The following is a 24,875-nucleotide window of genomic DNA, read 5'->3' on the forward strand; positions in this document are numbered from 1 at the left end:
TCCTGGCAGAGGGTGAAGGCCCATACGTACACAGCCGTGGTGGTATGTCTCTGTCTGATTCAGATTTCAGGCAGAGGTGAGAGACTTCCCTTTGAAGGTCAGAATCTCTGGAGTTACAAAACATGGGTGATGTCATTCTGGCCCTACTGCCATAATTTATCTTTCTGCTCTTTGGCTGGGAAGGGCAGAGCTTACTATTCCTTCAGAAGTGAGGTGATCACCTTTCCCATCTGTGTAGACCTGGAGGACTTGGTCATCCCAGCAACATACCTGATATCGTCACGAGGACATTCAGTCCCTCTAGCACATCCATCTGCTGAAATCGCCTCCGGTTGATCAGATTATAAACTTTGCCTTGCCCGCTTCGGTCCAAAAGCATCAGGCCATTTTCAGTTCCCACCAGGAGGTTTACACCTGCAAATTTAAGAAGCATCCCAAGACTGACTCTTATGGACTTTACTCTTCTGCATGCAGGGTCCCTTTAAAACCTAAGAAACTGTGACTTGTAAATATAAACTAATGGGCAAGCAGGTACTACAGTAGGGAGTGTAGAAGTAGTAGCTCTGAGACGGTAATTAAATCACTGTCCCTTTGGTAATGAAATTAGTTTTCTTTTATAAAGTAGTAGCAGCATTCATTACATGTAGCCCTTTACTACCTAAAATAGAGTTCTTCTCAAGAGGAGCCTGAGGCACGGATGTGATGCTAGCACAATCTGCCTTTATTCCTTTCCTGTAACACCCGCCCTTTTCTTGGCTCTCTCTATAAATCATACCTCCAGACTTTCCCAAGGTTCACCCCACTCCTATTCATGCAGTGATTTCTAGCCTACCCACCTTCTACATATAATAGAGTGCCCCATTCCCATACTCCATGGGAAGAAAAGCCCTTCTTCCTTCTCACACCAAAGCTTAATTTACATCCCATCCCTTAAGGTTCTGCTCTTTGTTAGGGAAATGATAAGCCAATTCAAGTGCAGGTATTAATAGCCCAAGAGTCACAGAAATATTGACTGTTAAGGCAGGGGTCCCCAATTCCCCGCCCCCCGCTGTCCGTGGAAAAATTGTCTTCCACGAAACCGGTCCCTGGTGCCAAAAAGGTTGGGGACCGCTGCTGTAAGGGACTTCTCAGGCATCTAACTCTAGTCCAGCCCACCTCCCATGCAGTAATTCCTATTACAAAAACTCTGGTAGGTAAGTGGTCTTGTCTGGATAGCTACAATCTTGAAAATTCATCTCTAGGCAAATAAACACCCCTGACTCCCAACATACACACAGACACGCGCACACATTGTGAGTTCTGCCGTGCAATGGCCTATATTTATGAACGGGTAGCTTTTCCACTTCTTTTGCTTACTGCACATCTGTCTTCTAAGTAACGTGAATGTCTGCTCTTTCAACCACATGTTAGTCAATATTAAACATGGTTATCTTGTTGTCTTCTAATAGTCTCTTCTCCAGAGGACAGAGCCTTACTCCCCTGAAATGGTTTCCAGGCTCTGTGCTCATCCCTGCTAACAACTCAAATGCTTTTGCCCTTATAAAACTGTGGTGCTCCAAACTAGGTGTAGTATTTTAGATGGGTGCAGATGAGCCATGCCCTTCCTTGATCTGTATGTCATGTTTATGGTAACACAGACCAGGATTTTGATAGAATCTCATCACACCTATTCTGAGTCTGAGGTCAGCTAAAATCTGCAGATCTTTTTCACAAGAACTGCAGGTTGATGTTTTGAACTAAAAGGGAAGGCTCATCATTTGTTGTCCTTTTCAAGTTTTCTCTTGCTACTACTACTGGTATGGCCTTTGGCAATTCACTAAAACATTCTGTGCAGCTTTTTCAACTGTCACATGAAGGTCACGCCATTACTGCCCTTGCAGAACGTTGTATGGATCACAGAGACAGGACGTGGGGCACATCACACAGTGCTGGGCACAGAGTGGGCGTATATTAAGTGGTAGTTAGTTCTGTTGTTGGCTTAGGTCATCACTGTTATGTGACAAGGTCACTCTGAATCTCATTGCTATCCTGGGTATCAGTTCCTTCTAAATATAAAATTGTATCAGTTAGGGTATCAGTTCTTTCTAAATATAAAATTGCTCTTGGTCTCTCTTGAGGCCGAGACAGTCCCAAATCGGGTCTCTAACACCCATGATTCAATCAGCGCTCTCCTGATAGTAAGATTCCTGTTTGAGGGTCAATTCATTAATGAATGGTAAAAAAGCACCAACTTACCCCACAGAGCTGCACAAAGTATTTCTGAGTTGAATCGCTTCTTGTATTTTCTGATTTCTGGTGTGTCGCTATGAGGCCGAATGTTGGTTGGGTTTACGTTTACCACTGAAATCTTTCTTGCTTCATTTAGTTTGGCCTGTTCTTGCCTAAGAAGTTCGCTAGTAAACAGAGCTTTGAGAAAAAGAATCAGAGAAGTCAGTGGCATCTTAAAATACAACCAATGGAGATATGGAAAAGGGGCTTCAAATAACTATGATTTCTCCTTGTTTAGTGTGCATTATGGTAAAGGCAAAGAAACACTGAAACTATAAATATTTTACACTTTTTTAGTAGAATAAAGTTATGTCATTCATAAAGGCAGTGTTTTATCCGTTAGTAAGACAGGCTTATAGACACTACTTGAGTAGTTTAGGGAATTAATATTCATCTCATAAAATTAAACACACCATCCTCATCTCCTGTAATATATGCAGGACAGATTTACTTTTTGAAATTCCACATTATCAATTGACAAACTGGCCTAAGTTGAGTCTGATGATTAGTGAGTTGCAGAATTCTAGAAAGCAAGGCTCTCCTCTAAATCAGCCAGACTTTTGAAGTGGGAAGCACACACCTAGAACTCAACACAACTCAACACGCATTTATTGTGTCTACTGCGTGCACAGCACTGTACCCAGAAATTGCTTCTGAGAAATATGTGGTGAGTTTGGAGGTCTCTGAGGAACAGCTTTTCCTAGGCCCCCTGGATACCTCTGCGTTCCTACCAGAATCAAAATAGAAGAGATGAAAAAAAATAGAAAGAACTTTGTTTGAGGAATCCTATCAAAAAAAAAAAGTAATAAAAAGTCTTCCCTTTAAGACAGGGCCTAAGCAGTTAATGGCTTAACTATTGAACTGATAATTAATTTTTTATCAGGTCATATCAGAAAGGAAAACCAAGCTGTTTCTAAAACATCGGGGCCTTCTAGCTTACCGGCAGCTGAAGATTCCTCATCCTCTTCATCTTCATCAGTGGGAGACGTCTGGTACACTCTGGGGTCCACAAAGGGGGTGAAGGAGGCTTTGGTGCTGCTCCCCATGCCATACTAATCAATAAGCAAGAAGATTAAGAAGAGCAGATAGATATATACTGCAGCAACAAACGATGCTAATAATACTTTGCTTGGGCTCTAAAATTATTAGAGACTCTTCAAACCATCCAACTGTTCACACTCTGACCCCCAAGTCAAAGTGTGTGCTTCTCTCTCCAGCTTCTACTGATACTGGTTCCTCACTAACCATTATGCCTCTGCAGGGTTTCATTAATCATCAGACTGCAAGAACTGTAGTGAGCAAATTATATTATGGACCATACGTGGCACCTTAATATCTGATAAGACGGCTGTAGTGACAGAGCCTATTTCTCCCTCGATGTAAAAGCAATCTCCTATTGACCAAATGGTTTTAAGAAAAGCTGACACAAATTGGCAGTAAACTAAGTAAGCATAGCAACACAGCAGCACTTCATCCTGAACACATGATCAACCAAAGACTCCCTCTTGGGGCCTTTGGGGCTTTCCATGCTGGCCTGGTGATGCAGGTGGATTGGTGTTGGCTCAAGAAGCCTTAAAATCTGCAATTCAGGGACAATTTCATCCAGGGAATGAAGATTTTTCCTTTCCATGATAGTTTCTTTAAAAGGATACTCATACTTATATGCCCTATGTGGGAACTTCATGAAGATACTAGGTTTGCAGGCAATACACCTTAAGGGCTTTTTTAAAAAATAATCTCAAGGGCTTAGAGAGCACAATTAAGATATGAAGTCAGAACTAAACTAGGGAACAGTAAACTATCAAGGCTTCATGTCCCAATATTCCATTTTTGAGTTTTGTCAAAGGAGCTTCAATAACCGTCTCCCAATTTTGTCTGTCATCTCCACTCCTACTTACACTCAAGTCCTTTTAATATTATAAACAGATCTGCACTTAATATAAGAAGCATCTTTTTGGGGGATAAATGTCTTTAAGTTTTAATTTTTTTAGTTTTTTTTTTCAGGTTTTTATTTAAAAATAAAAGCAGTATCCCAAGACCCCTAAACACATAAGGAGAAAACCACAAAGGCCCAATCTGACTTTAATTCAAGATTTCCCCTTCACGTTATGAAATCAAAACCATTTCATCCTCCATAAGGTAGGACTCCCCCTCCCAAACAGAGCACTTTCACAGACACTCTCTCCTTTGATCTTTAGAAGTCCATGAAGGAGGTGTGCAAGTACTGGCATTCCCACTTAGAGCTGGGGAAGCAGCAGAATGTGGAGTGGGGTCTGACCGCACGGAGTCCTCCTTGGTACCCAAAGTCAGGCAGAAAACAACTGTCCACAGTGCATGAAGCTATAACAACGCTCTATGTTCTTTTCCTTGCGGCAAAGTTCATCTGCTCTATAGCTTTAGAATCCACACGGTGCATCATAAAAACTCAGTGTATGGACAACCTCAAAAACAGCGTTATAAACTGTATGCGTTATAAACACATGTAGGGTCTATGTGTGATTCACAGGACTATTCATGAAACATGACCAAGCACCGTGATCTCATCCGACTGGTCAAGCTCCGTCAACGACATCTACAAGCACTTCCCGGCAGATTGTTTATTCTGGCTTTTTTCCCCAGACTCTTTTCAGTGCGGGAAAGATAATATCCCACTTTTCCCTTTCTTGTGCGGTTTGGAGTTTAGGAAGATGAACACTTTGAGAACGTATCTATTTTTATTTTTCATAAACAAATCATTTCAACCTTATTTCACCTAAGTCAAACTTAGTTTGACTAAATTAATGTAACTATGAACCTCAACTATTGGCCTTGGAATCTCTATAGGTTGAAGTTTCCTTTCCTGGCCTGGGAGATAGGAGGTCCTAGTTCTGGTCTCAGCTCTGTCACAAAACAGCTGTGTGCCTTTAGGCAAGGCACTTAACCTCTCTGAGCTTCACTATTTGCTTCTGTAAAAACAGGCTTTGGTCCAGATGCTACCTGAGAACTTTTCACTGCTCTGCTTCTAGGATTTGGTCCATTTGCGCATATGCATAAGTAGTTATATAGTATAATAAAACCCAACCAAACACGCTTCTGGGAGCTTGGCAAAGCCTCCTTCTTGAGGGGCCCGGGGTCTCAGAACCCCCTGCAGGAGGACAGAGCTGTTGTGGCTATCGCCCAGCACCTACTTCAGTCCCAGAGTCCATCTCCTGGGGGTGGGTGGAGACGCGTCCCAGGCCCTCAGTGGGGGTCCCCGCAGGGGAATGGCTCTGCTGCACCAGGTCCGGGAGGTTGATGTGACCGGCGAAGCCGTTGCTGTCACTATGGCCAGATCGCTTCTTCTCTCCAGACGTCTGAGGGGGCACAACACATGGTGGCCGTTAGAGAGGGAAGGCAAAGGCCACAGAGCGATGTCACCCCTCACACAGCACAGCTGCCATGGCCTGCAAACCGTCCCACTGGGGAGTGGGAAGATGTTCAGATTTCTATCTTATCTAAGAAAATACGAAAAAAGTTAAGCTTTGCTAATGTTTAGTACATGGCTTGACGCTGGGGCCTTATGCCCCTGCATGAAGGGCAGCCAGGGGTCACATACGATGAGGAGGTGCCCTGCAGGAAGACAGGAATGCCGCGGGCGCAGGGGCACTAGGGGGCCGTGCACTGTGTGCGTGTGCGCTGTGCACGCACACCAGGTCTCATCACCAGGTTACAAAGACACAAACCCACTAAACAGAAACATCACCTAAAATATCGCTGAAAAGAAGCGGTAGGAGGATATGTAACACTAATAATTCACGCCCAGCGTACTCCAAGAAAATGCAGAGAAGATTCCCAACTCACAGGGTTCTCTGTCCGTCACGAGGTCAAACCAATGATTAACTAATCATATCTGATGAGAGTTACAAAGAAAACATGGAAATGATCTAAAGATTATTTGAAAATATGGGTTTACATCCACTATCACTAATGTTGAATCTCTCGGTAAGCAACTATGGCGGCTTGTGCCAGGAGCTGGTAAAAAAAAAAAAAAAAAAAGATGAAGTTATCATGACTAGCAAAGCGCCTGAAATATTGTTTATAGCATCCTTCCCCCCCCCCACAAATATTATCTCATTTATTAATTGTGGCTCAGAGACGTTAAATAAGCAGTCCAAGGTCACACAGCCCAAGATGGTGAAGGCAGCAGAGCCCGGGAGTGTGCCTGCTTTGGCTGGACGCCACTGCCTGCTCCAGAAGCTCGAGTGGGCAAGCGGGGGCAGGAACCCAGACCTCGGGCCCCGCAGCCCTTCCTCCAGAGTCATCCAGGCCCTTGAGGAATCTGTGCCCTGGGTAAAGTCTTCCTCTGAGGTTTGGGAGTGAGGGAGAGACTCTGGGCCACTAAGTCAGCTGGGTCAGCCCTCCCCTAGGGGCCAATCCCTCTCCCCTCGGGTCGGGTCCTCGCACCCATCCCCAGAGCCCACCTCTCCCCTCCCTTCCCCTTCCAGGATCTCCTCCAGGCGGCCACCAGAGTCAGCATAAACCGAGCTGTGGAGGGCAGCCTATAGCATTCCTTTTTAATGTCCTTTAAAGGTATTTTATAAAGTATATAATGTTAGTGCAGTAGGACAAATGCATAATTTGTAAACAAATAAATACACTGTGTTATGTGGCAGTCCCTGAAATTCTTACTGATAAGGTTGCATGACCTAACACGTTGGAAATTATTGCCGTGGAGAGCAAAGCCTCCTCTCAAAGATGCTAGGGACGACATACAGAATTAAAAGAAAATCCCGCTCCCAAAAAGCCAGTGCCCACACTGTAGTCCTGGCTAGTATTGCACTTTCTGATTTCACATTTATATGACTGGCTCACTGAGGTTTCTTACAGCAGGCCTGATTAAGTAATGATTCCCTCTTTGCCTTTTCTCTTTTTCATTCATTTGCCCAACATTTCTGAGTGTCTACTAAGTGTGAAGCATTTTGCTGAACATGAAGGAATCGATCAGGAGCAAGGCAGACACACTCCCTGCCTTGTTTGGGGCTGGCATGGCAAGGAAGGGTTCGTGCTGTTTCTTTGACCACCTCACTGGCCTGGCTTCTTCCTTCCGGAGCCTGTCCTGGTCTTGCAGTTATAGCTCTGCACCTGCCTCTGGCTGGAAGTGAAAGGAGGCACTTTTTGGGGAAAGATGAAACAGACCCCCAAGTTCCTGAAGGGGTGCATGTAATTGACGTTACTAGGAAGCTTGAGAAATAACTGGATAGATAGCCTTAGCGCCCTCTGTGTTTCTGGGCACAATACTTCTGGCCCACGACTGTCCAGGAGAGGGGCATTTTCTGGACTCATTTTGTCACAGTGTTCATCTGAACATTTCATCTTCTAAATTACATTTAAGGGGTTCAGTCCTAATTTATTGTATTATCCCCTATTTTTTGTGTACTGGGCAGCTTCTCCCGCCTTCTTACTTCTGTTCAAATACTGAAAAGCTTTTTGCCATTTCCCTCCAACTTTCCAGTAGCATAAATCGCACATTGTCTCTTTAGAGTTTTGTGGTCTCTCTTGTATCAGCAGTGTTCTGCCTCAAGCCAAAAATTAATGCAGACACACTGGTTATCAAAGAAAGACCCGAAGAGGCTCAGGGGGGGGAAATGGCCCAGACAGTGAGAAGCTTGAAGGAATTCAGCAGTGACCCCTGAATCTTCCCACTTCTGAGTCATCACCCTTTTGTTCATTCAACCAGCACCCTCTAGAATTAAATACCTTCTGTGTGCCATTCTGCTGGGAACACAAAGATAAATGAACAGCAGCTCTGTCCTCTACGATCTCATTAACAGAGCCCCAAAGAGCTCTACGATCTTCATGCCCTCACCAGTCCCATGGCGGCGGGCGCTAGAATGTTCTGAGCATCAGTAGATGCTGGGTATCGCGCTGAACACCTTAGGTTCATCTCCTCACACTTCCACCGGGGGCTAGCTTATATTATCCCCATTTTACAGATGGAAAAGCTTCAGTGTAAAGAATTCAATTAACTTGCCCCACGTGACATGGGCTGTGAGTGGTGAAATCAGGGTCTGAACGGAGGCTGTCTGGAAGCAGAGCCCAGCTCTGGTGGCTGCGGTTCTATGTGGCTCCGCCCTCAGACACAGCTGATTGACTGGACCAGGAGCGCACACCTGAGCCAAGCACGATCAGATTCCCACTGGAATTTCCAGTTAGGCCTGAGAGATACTGGTCGGTCTCTGCTGGGCAGCTGAACTGGGATGTGGTGAACACCTTGCACTTGGGAGGGTGGGTGTGGAGACGTGAGAGCACGTGCTTGAGGGGGAAGAGGAAGCTGGTGTGTGGACAGAGAGAACAAGGGAGAAAAGTGGAGGAAACAGAGATGAGGGTAAGGAGAGACAGGCAGTGAGGGAGCCAGAGATCTGCACACAAGAAGCTGCCTGAGCTCCTAATCCCTTTTCAGTTTCTGGTTCCAACCCTATACAGGGTCCCAACTTGCTTTCTGCCTTTGGATTCCTTCTAGGAAACACCTCTGAATCTCTGATACCTACTCCGCCTTTTTTTTCTTAATCTGTTGTGAGTTCTTTTTTCTAGTACTTGTAACCAAAAGAGCCTTCATGACGGTAAGCTGGTATCCTCGTTCAGTGGGTGGACAGACCCTGGAGAGATACCAGCTGGGCAATAAGGAAGGTGCTATGGACAGAGGCCCACGGAGTCCCAGGAGAGGCTTCAAGGAGGAAGGGAAGCTGAGCCAGACCCCCAGGGGTCTGCTGGGTGAAGAGTGGGCTGCAGTGGGGGAGGAAGAGGAGCTCTTCCAGGAGATGGGTCCCTGTGGACAAAGTGGTAGATGACAGCTGGTGTGGTGTATTCTAGAAGGAGAGTAAAGAAAGGTCCTATGGGGCTGTAGGAGGGGGAAAGGTAGAACCACAGGGGCAGGGGTGTGCACTACAAGGGGGGATTGCCTCTGACAAGACCATGGGTAGGAGAGCCAGCGTGCCCCCATAGAAGCATCTGGTCCACTCCAACAAGAAGTACGAGTTAAGTGATTCTCCTTGATGTTCATCTTGGGGAACTGAACCATAAAGAGTTTTTATTTTCTTATCCTTTTGTCATACTTTAATTTGTATTTATCTTTTTAATACACATACTTTTAATGGATTTCAACTCAGGTTGTTACTTTAAAAGCCCACGTTTGTAAAAAGAACAATTAAAAAAAAATAAAAAATAAAAAGAACAATTTAGAAATTGAGAGGACAAAAAGATTTTAGGGCCTGCAATAGATCAAATTCATATATGACACTGCTGAATGCAATTTTCAAGGTGATTGACTGTGGTCATAGAGTATTGGAATGCTTTCAACAATATGGAGCCATTTGGATGCGGCTGGCAACTGAACTCAAAAATGTGGCTCCAAATATCCACGTCAAGGTACTGACTCTGTCCTAACGACTCAAGCAAATTTGAAACCACATTAGATATTGGAGTCCTTTTATTTGGAGTCAGAGAGTAACTCATTCCAGAACATTTCCCCTCATGTTTTCCCAAGTGGCAAGGTCTAGTGAGAGAAGCCCTCTACATTTGCATTGAAAGTATCCATTCACCGCGCTGGGAGATTTATATGCCAGCACGACACAATGTCAACTTCAGCAGCCAAGTCCATTTTTCATTTCAGGCTTCTGTGAAAGGGCTCTTTAAAGCCTACTTGAAAGATTCGGCAAGGCCATAAAACGAAATTCTAGCAAGTTGCTTTGTGAACTAGTCTTCCAGTTATAGCTCTACTGCCCATTATTATTTCAAAGGCCTTATTCATCTCAAAACTACAGTTCCTTTCTTTCTAACAAAAATGAGATGCCCTCTGCCTTTTTGGAAAGCAAAGCCTGCTATTACTGTTTTCCAATCTACCCTGGCTGAGGAAGGGGAATGGCAGATGATATACGTTTGTGTTTCAGAAGGAAGAGTGGGAAGCGATAACAAGTAAAAGGAGAGCTTGACGCTATGGAAATAGAATAGGTAACATTTATTGGATGCTTACATGCATTAACTTATTTAATCCCCTCAATCATCTTGTGAGTCATATACTATTACTTATGAAATTTTATAGATGACAAAATTGTTGCAGGGAGAGGTCAAGTAACTTTTGCCCAATGTTCCTTTCCAGACATTACTTTCCTTCCAAGAAAAGACCTGCTTGCACGGTGATGATGAAGTGAAAAAGAAGAAAAGACAGATTCTAATGTGTCCAGGCCCTTCTTATCGGCACAGATACAATGGGGAGGTAGTGCATGTTGGAGGGACAGGTGCAAGGGAATGTGTGCCCCCTGTCCCCAAATGATGTTCCTAGAGTTTAAAAAGACAAAATTCCTCAAAGTGCTAAGGTGCATTTTTAAGTACATCTTCGTATTTCTTTGTTCTTTCACCAGTACAGCTTAATAGTCTTTAATGTTAATTTAACTAGATAAGATGATATCACCATTTCTTGGAACTACTGAGCATTTTCTACATAAAATCCACAAGGATAAAACCTGGGATGGGGAGGAGAAGGCATAACAAGGCCACTGATGTTATTTGGATAGACCATTCATTTCTGTTTTCCTGTGGTAGGAAACATCTGGGTTTGCCAGCCTTATATCCTCAGGCTCAAATGCTATATTCCGATTTGCATAGCTTCCACTGAAGAATCTGGACAAATGTGATTAAGCTCAGAAGGATGCAGGAAAGAAGGAAGACAATTAAAATCACTCAACCATTTAGAAACACGAGTCCTTCTCCCTCCCCCCACCCCATTCCCTAAAATACAAGCAGTAAGCATCCTCTGGGAAAGCTCTAATATAAAAACCAATTAAGAAATGCACTTCTTCTACAGTTTTTATACCAACTTACTTCTCTTATCATCAAGGTCCCTTCTCTTGAAATACTGCTGCTGAAAGTGTCTGCGTGAGAGGTCTCCAGCCCGTGCGTGCCGACCATTCCCACATTGTACTGCTCAGCGCTCCCGGGGGCTCCTGTGGGTCTGAAATGGGAAGGAACAACATTCACGACAGTGTATGTTTAGCGAACACCTGTTTCCTGTCCACAGTAATATTTTTTATTGTAGTGAAATATACATAACATGAAATTTACCATTTAAACCATTTTAAGTGTAAAGGTCAGTGGCCTGAAGTACATTCCGCTTTCATCTTTAATGCTGCACGGATGCTTGAACTGAGGTCCCACTTCTGCAGCGTCCCCTCTGGACCTGCTCTCGACCTGGCAGCCAGCATGAGCAACCGGGCTCTGCATGATCTCTAAGCCCTCCCTACCCTGTTTCTGACCAGCAGGCGCCCTGAATTTTGCACATGTTGTTCCCTCTGCCTGGAAAGCTCTCTCTCACCCTGGCTCTTGGCTGGTTCCCTCTCATTTATGTGATTTCATCTTATCTGATACTTTCCCTGAGAAGCCTTCTCTCACCACCCATCAGTGTCTTATCCCACTAGCCCCTCTTCTTTCTCTTCATCCTTTTTTCCTTAATAGTTCCCACCACAATTTGTAATTCTTTATCCTTTTGACTCTTTTAACTTTTCTATTCTCTCTCATTAGAACAGATGCTTTTGAGGGCAGAATTCTGGTCTCTTTGTTCATCCCTGTATACCTAGTACCCAGCATAGAGCTTGGCACAGAGTAGGAGTATAAAAAATAATCATTTCATAAGTGGGTTTTACACTATTTAGAGAGAAGAATATCAATGAAGGGCATTCTGGTATACCAGGCACCCATTAACGAGGCTGTTTAACTCAAGAGTGTCTAGTACTTTCTAAAATCTCTGTAATCACCTCACACTGTGGTATATTTATTTCCAGTTTGTCTCTTGCTTTTGTGTTTAAGATACAGTGGGAGAAGGGAATAGGATCTTGACACCTCTGCCCTGAGAGCGGAGAATGAGGCTTGCTGTGGCCCTTGGCACAGAGCACAGCACCGTGGGAAACTGAGGACCAGGCGGGCAATGCGGCTCACCTGCAGGACTTCAGTTTTCAATGCTGCACCTATTGTTACCCTACTGTGCAGCCAACTCTCTTGTAAAGTGGGTTTTTTAAAAATAGGAAAGGCACCAGGGTTTGTTTCTCTCAGGTGTATTAATTACATCTTCTACCATTTTGTTCTTTTCTTTTAATTGCTTCTCATACATTAAAAAAGCATCTCTGAAGAGGAATACCATATGATATCACTTATATGTGGAATCTAAAATACAACAGAAATGAACCTATGTACGTATGAAACGGAAACAGACTCACAGACATAGAGAAGAGACTTGTGGATGCCAAGGGGGAGGGAGTGGGGGAGGGATGGACTGGGAATTTGGAGTTAACAGAGGCAAACTATTACATATAGAATGGAGAAACAACAAGGTCCCACTACATAGCACAGGGAACTGTATTCAATATCCTGGGATAAACCATATGGAAAATAATAGAAAAAAGAATGTATATATATGTATAACTGAGTCACTTTGCTGTACAGCAGAAATTAGCACAACATTGTAAATCAACTATACTTCAATAAAAAATAAATTTAAAAAAGTAAAAAAAAATGTACATTCCCACCAACAGTGCAAGAGGGTTCCCTTTTCTCCACACCCTCTCTAGCATTTATTGTTTGTAGATTTTTTGATGATGGCCATTCTGACTGGTGTGAGGTGATACCTCATTGTAGTTTTGATTTGCATTTCTCTAATGATTAGTGATGTTGAGCATCCTTTCATGTGTTTGTTGGCAATCTGTGTATCTTCTTTGCAGAAATGTCTATTTAGGTCTTCTGCTCATTTTTTTTTCATACTAAAAATCATTTAATTGCAGCAGTGATAGGTGCTTTAAAGGAGAAGTATGAAAACATAGCTGTATAAAAACAGACAGTTACCCTGGAACCACAGGTTCTCACACCCTCCCTCACTAGGCCCAGCTAATAGCCACCTGAGGTAGGGGTCAGCACTGCATTTTTTCTGGCCAGTTTCTTGGGAGGTTACATGTCTACAACTCCATTTTAGCCCTCCTGCACTTTAGGAGAAGTCAGTCTATTCTGCCCATTTGTGGATTGGGTTGTTTGCTTTTTTGATATTGAGCTGCATGTGCTCCTTGTATATTTTGGAGATTAATCCTTTGTCAGTTGCTTCATTTGCAAATATTTTCTCCCATTCTGAGGGTTGTCTTTTTGTCTTGTTTATGGTTTTCTTTGCTATGCAAAAGCTTTTAAGTTTCATTAGGTCCCATTTGTTTATTTTTGATTTTATTTCCATTTCTCTAGGAGGTGGGTCAAAAAGGATCTTGCTGTGATTGAATTGATACAGCCACTATGGAGAACAGTATGGAGGTTCCTTAAAGAACTAAAAATAGAACTACCATATGACCCAGCAATCCCACTACTGGGCATATACCCTGAGAAAACCATCATTCAAAAAGATACACGTACCACAATGTTCATTGCAGCTCTATTTACAATAGCCAGGACATGGAAGCAACTAAGTGTCCATCAACAGATGAATGGATAAAGAAGACGTGGCACATATATACAATGGAATATTACTCAGCCATAAAAAGAAACGAAATTGAGTTATTTGTAGTGAGGTGGATGGACCTAGAGTCTGTTTTACAGAGTGAAGTAAGTCAGAAAGAGAAAAACAAATACTGTATGCTAACACATATATATAGAATAAAAAAAAAAAAAAAAAGGTTCTGATGAACCTAGGGGCAGGACAGGAATAAAGACGCAGACATAGAGAATGGATTTGAGGACACGGGGAGGGGGAAGGGTAAGCTGGGACAAAGTGAGAGAGTGGCATTGACATATATACACTACCAAATGTAAAATAGATAGCTAGTGGGATAGCAGCTGCATAGCATAGGGAGATCAGTTCCGTGCTTTGTGACCACCTAGAGGAGTGGGATAGGGAGGGTGGGATGGAGATGCAAGAGGGAGGGGATATGGGGATATATGTATATGTACAGCTAACTCACTTTGTAATACAGCAGAAACTCACACAACATTGTAAAGCAATTATACTCCAATAAAGATGTTAAAATAAATAAACAAATAAATTTTTTTAAAAAGTAAAAAAAAAAAAAAAAAAAAAGGCATCTTCGGTTTCTTGGATCCTATCAAAGTCCAAGGACTTGATGGAATATTCAATCTAAGAAACAAGAAACACACCAGTCTCATGACATCTCTGGGACAGAGAAGACACCTGTCAAGGAGTTTTATCCAAAATGGAGAGGCGAAAATATGAAGAGGTGAATCCAGACAAAAAAAATGTACAGGAAGACACTTACTTTGAAATTACAAAACTAGAGCAGTGGATTGAATACATTTAAGTACAGGTTAGAACTGATGTGTTTGGGAAGAAACTCCAAAGAAGCATTTTCAATATTTCACTCCCAGAAAGGAGCTATTAATAGTGTTCAAGAGACACAGAAAAAGAAATTGCTGTAATGAATTCCTGGTGTATTGCTAGATTGGTAAATCAGAATAATTCTCAAAACTCTGATTTCTTCACTCATTTATTTGAAAATTTGTTTTACCTTGTAGGTATTTTATTTTTAGTTGCCTTAAATTCTTGTTTAAGGCAAGGTGGTGTAAAACAAATAAATCAGCAAATGAAGCATTTATCAAGAGCCAAAGTCTCCTAGGACAGGAGGCACTTTCCTTCATCACTCAGGCATTCTTTGCCACTGTCAGAGGCTAGATGGACCTGGTGGTCATCTAGCCACCAGGCTAACACTGTACAATCAAGTTCTCTTTCAGAGTCTCACCTGAGTTCAAAGATTAAAGATATTTTGGCTCCATGTCTGTTTTTACCCCAATGGTGTTCTGATTCTTTTTTTATTTTGGAATTTTATTTTATTTATGTTTTATACAGCAGGTTCTTATTAGTTATCTATTTTATACATATTAGTGTATATATGTCAATCCCAATCTCCCAATTCATCCCACCACCACCACCACCTCCCCGCCGCTTTCCCCCCTTAGTGTCCATACGTTTGTTCTCTACATCTGTGTCTCTATTTCTGCCCTGCAAACTGGTTCATCTGTATCATTTTTCTAGATTCCACATATATGCGTTAATATACGATATTTGTTTTTCTCTTTCTGACTTACTTCACTCTGTATGACAATCTCTAGGTCCATCCACGTCTCTACAAATGACCCAATTTCATTACTTTTTATGGCTGAGTAATATTCCATTGTATATATGTGCCACAACTTCTTTATCCATTCGTCTGTGGATGGGCATTTAGGTTGCTTCCATGACCTGGCTACTGTAAATAGTGCCGCAATGAACATTGGGGTGCGTGTGTCTTTTTGAATTATGGTTTTCTCTGGGTATATGCCCAGTAGTGGGATGGCTGGGTCATATGGTAATTCTATTTTTTGTTTTTTAAGGAACCTCCATACTATTCTCCATAGTGGCTGTATCAATTTACACTCCCACCAACAGTGCAAGAGGGTTCCCTTTTCTCCACACCCTCTCCAGCATTTATTGTCTGTAGATTTTGTGATGATGGCCATTCTGACTGGTGTGAGGTGATACCTCACTGTAGTTTTGATTTGCTTTTCTCTAATAATTAGTGATGTTGAGCATCTTTTCATGTGCCTCTTAGCCACCTGTATGTCTTCTTTGGAGAAATGTCTATTTAGGTCTTCTGCCCATTTTTTGATTTCATTGTTTGTTATTTTGATATTGAGCTGCATGAGCTGTTTGTATATTTTGGAGATTAATTCCTTGTCTGTTGATTCATTTGCAATTATTTTCTCCCATCCTGGGAGTTGTCTTTTTGTCTTGTTTATGGTTTCCTTTGCTGTGCAGAAGCTTTTAGGTTTCATTAGGTCCCATTTGTTTACTTTTGTTTTTATTTCCATTACTCTAGGAGGTGGATCAAAAAAGATCTTGCTGTGATTTATGTCAAAAGTGTTCTCCCTATGTTTTCCTCTAAGAGTTTTATAGTGTGGTGTTATGATTCTATCCAAACATTTTAATCAGAAATATCTCAACATGGATGAATTTTCATGAAGAAGGTATTTCCTAGAGCTCTTTCCAATCCGACAATTCCTTAATTAATTTTCTACATATCTCAGTTAAATTCTTCCCCAATTTTTGCATTTTCATCATAATTTTGCTAAAATTACCATCACTGGTTCCAATCCTTTTCTATGTAAATGTTATAGCAAAAATTTGATACACCAATCAGCTTTTTTGTCCATATCATCTTTCAAAGGCTCTGTGTTCACTACTTCTACCAGGTCCAACTTTAAAGGTATAAATTTTATTAAGATTTGATTCACTGTCAATTTTTAATCAATAGTGTTAGTGTATAGTGTTAACCACTGTCAGTTTTACCTTTTGCTGAATATTTTTCTGAGACTTTTTTTCCTGAGTCAATTTTATACTTTCAATTTTATGAGCCAGAACTGCTTCATTTATGATAAATTTTTATGGTGATCATTTTGGGCTGTTTTGAGTTTTATTCTACATTATTTCTACTAGTAATATTCCTCATAGATTGACTAAAAGATGATAATCTATATTCCTTCCTTTGTCAATTTTCTTCTAAAATAGTGAGCAATTCCTCTTAGTTTAAGGTTGTTCTATTGTGCAGGATTGTGCAGGATTTGTCTGTTGTATTGTGAATCTTCTGTATATACCTGCTCATTCTGTGTACCTAGTATTAACTGCTCACACCACTAATTTTTCTGCTACCATGTCGTCTGATATAAGGTAATGGCTTTTGATGATGGAAAATTCCCATAAATTTCTGCGTGCTCCAAAGTACTTCTCTACACATTTCTTTTAAAAGGCAAAGTGCAGCCCACAGTTCATGTTTCAGGGACTGCAGAACATTTTTAAATCGTAAAAGAAGACATCTTGCTGTGTCTGTTGTCGTTGATCACTTCTTTCTGTCCTTCTTACTCCCCTGGTTGTCCTTTCGTCCTCTGTCTCTGTGTGTTTCTTTTATGGCTCCAAGCTCCCAACTCTGCCATGTCAATCTTCATCAACCCCTTAGAAATTCTTTCGTGCATTCATTCATTCATTTACGTGTTAAAAGTTTGTTATGTGATATACATTGTACCAGACGCTAGAATAAATATCTGAAAAATAAGACATAACCCTAAACTTCCAGAGGATTATAATCTAATGGAGATTGAGAGACTAATAAGGTACATAAAGTGATTGGCAAAAGACAAAAAAATTAGTTTAGCAATGCAGTATTTCTAACTCAGTAAGAAGGCTTAAATAGAAGAGCAGAGGACCAACGTCAATTGGAAGTTATTCCTCTCCTTCTCCTTCCTGTGTTTTCACAATCCTTCTCTCTTTCTTCCAATCAATAAACAAGATAAGGTCTCTCCTGTCTCCCATTTCATTAAAACATCTCTCTTGACCCTAATTCAGTATTTACTACCCACACTTACATTTCTCTTTCCTTAAAGTTCTCCTTGCAAAGTTCTCCAGTTTATTCCCTAACACACTCTGGTTCACTCCTCAGATGACTACTTCTTATACTTGACTTCAAGCACCTTAAGGAAACTCCCTAAGTCATTCCTAAGCTCTCAGTTTCAATGATTGCTCTTTGACATGGTGTTTGGTCTCTTGCCTGTGTCTGATATGACTCATCACTCCGCCCCATTCTTCTGTACTCCTCTGGCTTTTGAGACAACTTTCCCCTGGTTTTCCTTTTATCCCTTTGTTCTCTGTTTTCTTCATAAGCTCCTCTTAAATGCTACTGGTCCCCAGGATTCTGCTTCACTCTATATAACCTTTGTACAGTGTTACTAACAGGGAAAACTGTGCGGGGGAGGGGTAAGGGGGTGGGAGTCGGTGGAGGGAGTGTCATGGGAACTCTACATTATCTGCTCAATTTTTCTGTAACTCTAAAACTATTCTAAAAAATAGAGTTTATTAATAATAATTTTAAAAGGCAATGGTTTAGGGCTTCCCTGGTGGCGCAGTGGTTGAGAGTCTGCCTGCCAATGCAGGGGACACGGGTTCGAGCCCTGGTCTGGGAGGATCCCACATGCCGCGGAGCGGCTGGGCCCGTGAGCCACAACTGCTGAGCCTGCGCGTCTGGAGCCTGTGCTCCGCAACAAGAGAGGCCAGGATAGTGAGAGGCCCGCGCACCGCGATGAAGGGTGGCCCCCGCTTGCCGCAACTAGAGAGAGTCCTCGCGCAGAAACGAAGACCCAGCACAGCCATAAATAAATAAATAAATAAATAAAAATAAATTAAAAAAAAAAAAAAAAAAAAGGCAATGGTTTAAAAACACTAAGGCTAAAACAACTCTAACATTTTATAGTTAAGATAATCCTTTGTTCTAAAAATTATTTTTCTGATATAGAGTCTGGGTAGGAAGAATCAGTTGCCTGAATTTCTATAAAGACTGTGAAAAACAAAACACATCAACTAATTAGAAGGAAAACTATAGAAAATTTACTGTAATTAGGTCACATGTTTAGAACAATAATCTCTAATTGGATTTGTCAAAGTGTTCCTGCAGGTATTGATTTAATTCAATTCAATATACATTATCCAACACCTGCTACATGAAAGGCCCTTGGTTTGGCACTGGGTAGTGGATATAAAAGCTGAAGAAGACACGGTTCCTGAAACTACAGAGATTAGCATCTGGAAGAGCATAAAAACAACGCAAATACTCAAATGCAAGGCAGATGTAAGTGAGAATGTGGGACAGAGGGAGAGGAGGTCATTCCAAGAAAAGACAACATTGGAAAAGTGCAAGGCATTCGGAAAGAACAATGAGAAGGTCAGTTTGGCTGGAGCATATGCTGTGACAGTCATGCGGCCTAGGAATGCAAAGAGTTGTAGGGCACTAGGGATACAGCACGACCACAGCCACGCTTCTACAACACTACTCAGACCAAAGGCTGAACCAACCGACAGGACGGCTGAGAGGACGGCAGGCAAGAGGCGGGGTGGGCACAACAATAGCCTGGCTGGTGAACGGGGCCAGAACCATGGCTTTCTAGTGAGACTGGGAAAGAGGGGACATAAGACATAGACGTGTGGCTTTCACTGTCCAGACTGCATTTTATGAGATTGTGCAAAATTCAGGGACTGCAATAGCAATAGATGGTCCTAATGATGAAGACCACGCCTCATATGTACTGATCTGAAGCATGTGCTGGTACTTGAGGGAAGATACTGATACTAAAGGCTGCCTCTTCAGCTTGCTTGGGCTGATGCAAATCAGCTTACGTGCCTTTCATTCCCTCCCTCCTATTCTACAAAGCTTTTATTTTTCTCCTGATTATAAAAATAGTGCATGCTTATCATAAAATTGGGGCTATACATAAAATAAAAATCCTTCTGAGTTGTATAATCCACAGGTAACCACTATTATAATTCCCCCTCACTCATTATTTTTCTATGCATGAGGCACTGGGAAATAGTGCAGTTGGTTAGTTATGGAATATAATCTTAGTTATGTGCACTCTTATAGGTTAAACCTCATACTATTAATATGAAGCCAACACTGTACATAGAAGAAGTTGTTATATTGCACATCAGGATCTCCAGCTGCTTGTCGGAATGGCTGTGCTCTATTTCTAAAAAGCTCTTTTGTATAGACTTCATGATAGTGAACTGTGTTGCAATATATTTATATAATTAATATATTAATTTTTTGCTTTAAAAAATACAGCACAAAATGTGAAGGTTTACCTTAACAGTAGAAAATAAAAGTGATAAGAATGTACGTAAGAAGGAGTCTAACTCAGAAATGTCTTATTCCTAAAGAAACAATGGATTTTTTAATAGTATGAAGTTTCTCAGGCATACAACTGCTCATGCTGTAGCAGAACAGACTGTATATATAGGGTTGGCCCAAAAGTTCGTTCGGGTCTTTCCGTAAGCTCTTATGGAAAAACCCGAATGAACTTTTGGGCCAACCCAATATTTTATATTCACAAAAGTGCATATATTTGGCAAATTGGAATAAACACACACATACACATGCACACATCTGTATCCTGTTTCTTCTCTGAGTATGTTTCATATACAGTTACATATTTTAAATGTTCTTTAATGGACAGTCATGTCAATCTGTCTAAAATTTAGCAATTCTTCAAGAGCCACGTCAAGTTTTGCCTCCACTATAAGTATTCAATGACAGCCCATTTATTACTTCTTGGGATTACAGTAATAGATCCTCTGAATGCCTTTGCCAGTATCTAGTCTGTTCTCTTTCCAAATCACTTTGATGAAATGATTTCTCTCAAACATGGCACCAATCATGTCACTCCCCAGCTCAGGAGACCTTCGACGGTTCCCCACTGGCTACATGATGCCGGTCTGGTTTCACTAGTCCAGACTTTCCCCCCACCTCATACCATCTATATTCCCACCAAACTTAACCTTCTGTGCCTTTACTTCAACTCCCCCCACCTGGGATTCTAACATCACTCTGTGTTCCTTTTTACCTTGATGACAGTTATTTGTGTACACGTCTTTCCTCTGGATTAGGCTATAAACACTTTGAAGCCAGGATTTGCAATTTCAGTGCAGTGCAGTTAAGTGTAAATCAAAGTCACTGAAGACCGACTCTATTCCAGACACCAGGCAAGGTGTTAAGAGTAGAGAGTAAATAAGGCTCAATCCTCACCCTCAAGGATCTCACAGTGCAGAGAGGGAGACAACATGTAATAAATAACCTGATTCAAGGTACTCCATGAAATGGCAGGAATGCACAGGAGACACCATGCAGCACAGAGGAAGGGACGGGCTCTGCCTGTACGGGCTGGGCCGTGACAGGTGATTTCTAAAGGAACAAGAGAGTGCCAGACAGCAGAGAAAGCGCAGCACAGCATGGTATATTTAGGCAATTTTAGAAAGGTGGGTGTTTCCATTGTGGCGGAAGAGATGGACTTGCCTTTAGAGATACGAGGGTAAATACCACTTAGAGCCTTACAAAATATGACAGGAGGCTTAAAAACCAAATGCGAAGGGCTTCCCTGGTGGCGCAGTGGTTGAGAATCTGCCTGCTAATGCAGGGGACACGGGTTCGAGCTCTGGTCTGGGAAGATCCCACATGTCGCGGAGCAACTAGGCCCGTGAGCCACAACTACTGAGCCTGCGTGTCTGGAGCCTGTGCTCCGCAACAAGAGAGGCCGCGATAGTGAGAGGCCCGCGCACCGCGATGAAGAGTGGCCCCCGCTTGCCGCAACTAGAGAAAGCCCTAGCACAGAAATGAAGACCCAACATAGCAATCAATCAATCAATCAATAAATAAATCTTAAAAAAAAAAATCCAAATGTGATTTAACATCTCTTCCAAGGCTATTGGTTATTCTTCCAACTATTTATATTACTCTGAACTTCTCCATGTATAATTTTGTCTCTCTCCAACTAGAATGTAAACTTTTGGAAGGCAGAATTCATGTACGCACTTCCTGAATGTCTCAAAGCCCTCAGTATGGGGTCTAGCACAGAGTAGAAGTCTTACCAATCTTTTAAATTCACAATCCACCCTCATAGCTGTATGCTCCGTGCTTAAAGGGAATTCAGAACATCTGTTAAAAGAATGAACCAATGCCGAGTCAAGACAAAAACTGAAAGGACCAGCATATTTTGTGGGAATGTTCTGGATTAGTGATTTTGCCTCTAGAACAACTTTATTTGCTGTTAAAAAAGCAATTTAATGCAATTGGTTTCCAAATGTCATATTTTAGTATATTTATGGTTGTCAATAACTGGGTAATCAGCAGTAAAATAACAAGTATGGATTTTCAGCTATGATAATTGGATTTGTCTCTCAGAATTGCTTGTATGTAACGATCATTAATCAATGGATGACATTTCCTGCAGACTGGGAGGCCCTGTTCTCTCCAGTCTCTGCTGGACAGGACTGTAATCTGTGGCCTGAAATGACATCTTCTCTATAGGGAGTAAATGTGATGTGATGACCAGGAGTGGTAGCTGAGTCAAAGAAATGGAAGTGAAGGAGGACTGAAGATGGAAAAGTTAGCATTGCTCTTTATCAAAGTTATGGCAAACCAGGGCTGGGCACCTTGTGTTTATTTGGGAGAGGAAATGAGAGATGTGAGTGTGATTGTATGAATATGTTTGTTTGAATTGGGGAAGTAATAGGGGAAGAGGAGAGGTTCTTTTTTAGGATCCAGTCCGATGAGAAAAAGGGAGCCTCCCTCTCACTTAAAAAAAGAAAAGAGAAGTAAAGGCTATAAATACTAAGGGAAAGCTAGGTAGCTATAAATATCTAAAAAAGAAGACTGTACGTGGTGAAGTCACAGGCCGCAGCAAAGAGGATCACATAAAAGAGACAATGGAGAAGATGAAGTAGAAAATCAGGGGTGTATTTAAGTCAAACACTCAGAAGTTTCTCTGCAGGTTTGTTCGACTCCTGATTGTTTTGCTGGGGTACTAACCCATGCTGCCTCCTGCATTCCACCTTAGTGGTGGTGGTGACAGTGAAATATACGTCTCATGGTGTCAGTTTTAACCCCGAAATGCCACTGCCTATAATTTTGCTCTTTAGTTCTAGGGTGTGGCTGTCAGTATCACTTGCCCGGAGATGACAGGAACCAAGAAAGCATCACCCAAGGGATGGTGAACGCCACAACAGCTTAGACAAAGCATATGCAGTCCTAGAAGTGCTACACATTCTAAGTAACTGTGTCTAGGGAGAGGGGTGAATATAGAACTATGCTCTAATAAAAATGTGAATCCCCAAAGTCAACTGATCCTGCCCGAGACTCACAAATGATCTTATATTTAATTCATATTTTCTGTCCTTCTGTCTTGGAGACCTAACCTCTCCTGGCCTACAGTGATGAAGCAGGTCTCGGGAGGGACCTCCCTGGTGGTCCAGTGGTTAAGACTTCGCCTTCCAATGCAGGGGGTGCGGGTTCGATCCCTGGTCAGTTAAGATCCCACAGGCCTCGGGGCCAAAAAACCAAAACATAAAGAAACAGAAACAATATTGTAAAACGCAGGTCTCTTACATCAGTCTGGGTATGTCGCTGACAGCCACTGTCCCGTCCTGGGTCTCGCTCTCTCCATCTTCCTCCTCTTCATCACTGCTTTCCGACTCTTCACTTGAGGAGGAGTAATCCGTCACTTTCTTCAGTGGGCGGTTTGTTTCTTCAATCCGGAGTTCTCTTAATTCTTTGGCTAATGCCGTCAGATCCTACAAGAGAAAAGTGTGTCCAGCGTATATGAATTATAGATACGACCAAAGAGACATCTCTCAGCAAGTCTCCGGCTTAAGCAACAAGAAATAAACAAGAAAAAAAAGCTCTCTATAGAACTGTTACAAACATAGTTACTGCATGAAACCAAGAAAACGATGTTTGTAGTGCGGAGAAACTAGAAAAGAAAGATGAAATAAATTTAAACTTTGTTCACAACCAATTGCTAGACTGAGACTGTTTGGTTCTGAATCTGCATGTGTATATATGTGTATGTGCACTGTGCGTGTACACATACATACAAACACTGGGTTCACATTTTATTTTGGGAAGGTGAAGTTGGTCACCCACCCTCATAGTTAATTACCCAAAGGATTAGAAATTATTTCCCACTATTTTGAGACTCCTGCCCAAGCCACAGTCATGGCCTTTCTCCTCTTATGATTGCTACTGTACCAAAATCTAGCATCAGTCACAGAACAGAGCAATTCCCAAGGTTCCAGCTGCTACAATGACTCATTTGGTGTGTCATCATTCCCTGGAGAGCCGAGGCACCACATCAGATAATGGCCCACCCCAAAGCCCAGTGCCACTGAAATTTATAGCCACAGAGCTGAGTTAATCAAGAGGAACAACAACAAAATAAAACAAACAAAAACAAAAAAAGAGTTCTCTTCCAGAATGATAGGTGTTTCATTTTCTTTTGTTTTATATTGCGTCACCTGGCAGAAACCCTGGCGAAGAATACTGAAATGAATGTGCGAACACCAAAAGGAAGAGGTAAATTTTCAGTTTTCCATGAGCATGATGAAAGCTTTAGCCTTATGGATGTGATGAGGTGGTAGTTAATCACCAGGCACATGGCAGGCAGTGTGCTGCATATCTGACTACCTTTTATTGTACATGCTTTCAGAGCAATGCAGAGGGAAGCTGTTCTGCAAAAGCATGGCCGCTCTAATTTGCATGGGTTAAACTGCCCTTGGCACACAGCATGCAAATGAAGAGAAAACAATTTGACATCAGTCTTACCATTTCTCCCTATATTAGTGACCCATGTGGGAATCAGAGCATTCAGTGAGAGACAGGGGATTAGGGAGAAAGAAACTCATTTGAAGATACTAAATCCCACAGTTTTCTTATGGCCATATTCTCTCTTTATTTCAATCCAGAAATGTATTTGTCCAATTCACCTGATGTAAGGTTAGAGCAATATAGGTGATCTAAATGACATCTGATAATCTATCCTGATAGGTTAGAAGAAAAGTTGTGATAAATGTGTGTAACTAAATTATAAATATAATTTTATTTTGAGAAGACAACAGATCATCCTGTTTCTTTACTGTTGCCTATATGTGAGGCATTAATGTATTGGTTAAGACTAAGGACAGAAAATGCTTCAGGTTTTTTATTTGGTCTAGAAATTTAGAAAGTTCAAGGTGTTAAGTGAAGGATTGGTTTCTTTCTAATTTCATA

The 24,875-nt window shown here is 41.8% G+C and overlaps 1 protein-coding gene across 4 annotated transcripts in view; it reads right to left on the minus strand.

Moving 5' to 3' along the window:
• Positions 1-24,875, minus strand: part of TNIK (TRAF2 and NCK interacting kinase) — a 407,791-nt gene that overhangs the window by 14,968 nt on the left and 367,948 nt on the right. For 2 of the 4 annotated variants that reach the window (XM_036850970.1, XM_036850969.1), the window contains 7 exons: positions 23,217-23,401; positions 11,104-11,233; positions 5,436-5,600; positions 3,209-3,320; positions 2,909-2,995; positions 2,236-2,406; positions 271-414 (listed from right to left, as the gene is read on the minus strand). In XM_036850970.1, the coding sequence (XP_036706865.1) occupies positions 271-414; positions 2,236-2,406; positions 2,909-2,995; positions 3,209-3,320; positions 5,436-5,600; positions 11,104-11,233; positions 23,217-23,401 (994 nt within the window). The remainder of the gene's footprint in view (positions 1-270; positions 415-2,235; positions 2,407-2,908; positions 2,996-3,208; positions 3,321-5,435; positions 5,601-11,103; positions 11,234-23,216; positions 23,402-24,875) is intronic. The other 2 variants (XM_036850972.1, XM_036850971.1) reach the window with 1 other exon arrangement.

The sequence above is a fragment of the Balaenoptera musculus genome, chromosome 4 (assembly GCF_009873245.2).
Source record: "Balaenoptera musculus isolate JJ_BM4_2016_0621 chromosome 4, mBalMus1.pri.v3, whole genome shotgun sequence".
Lineage (NCBI taxonomy): Eukaryota > Metazoa > Chordata > Mammalia > Artiodactyla > Balaenopteridae > Balaenoptera > Balaenoptera musculus.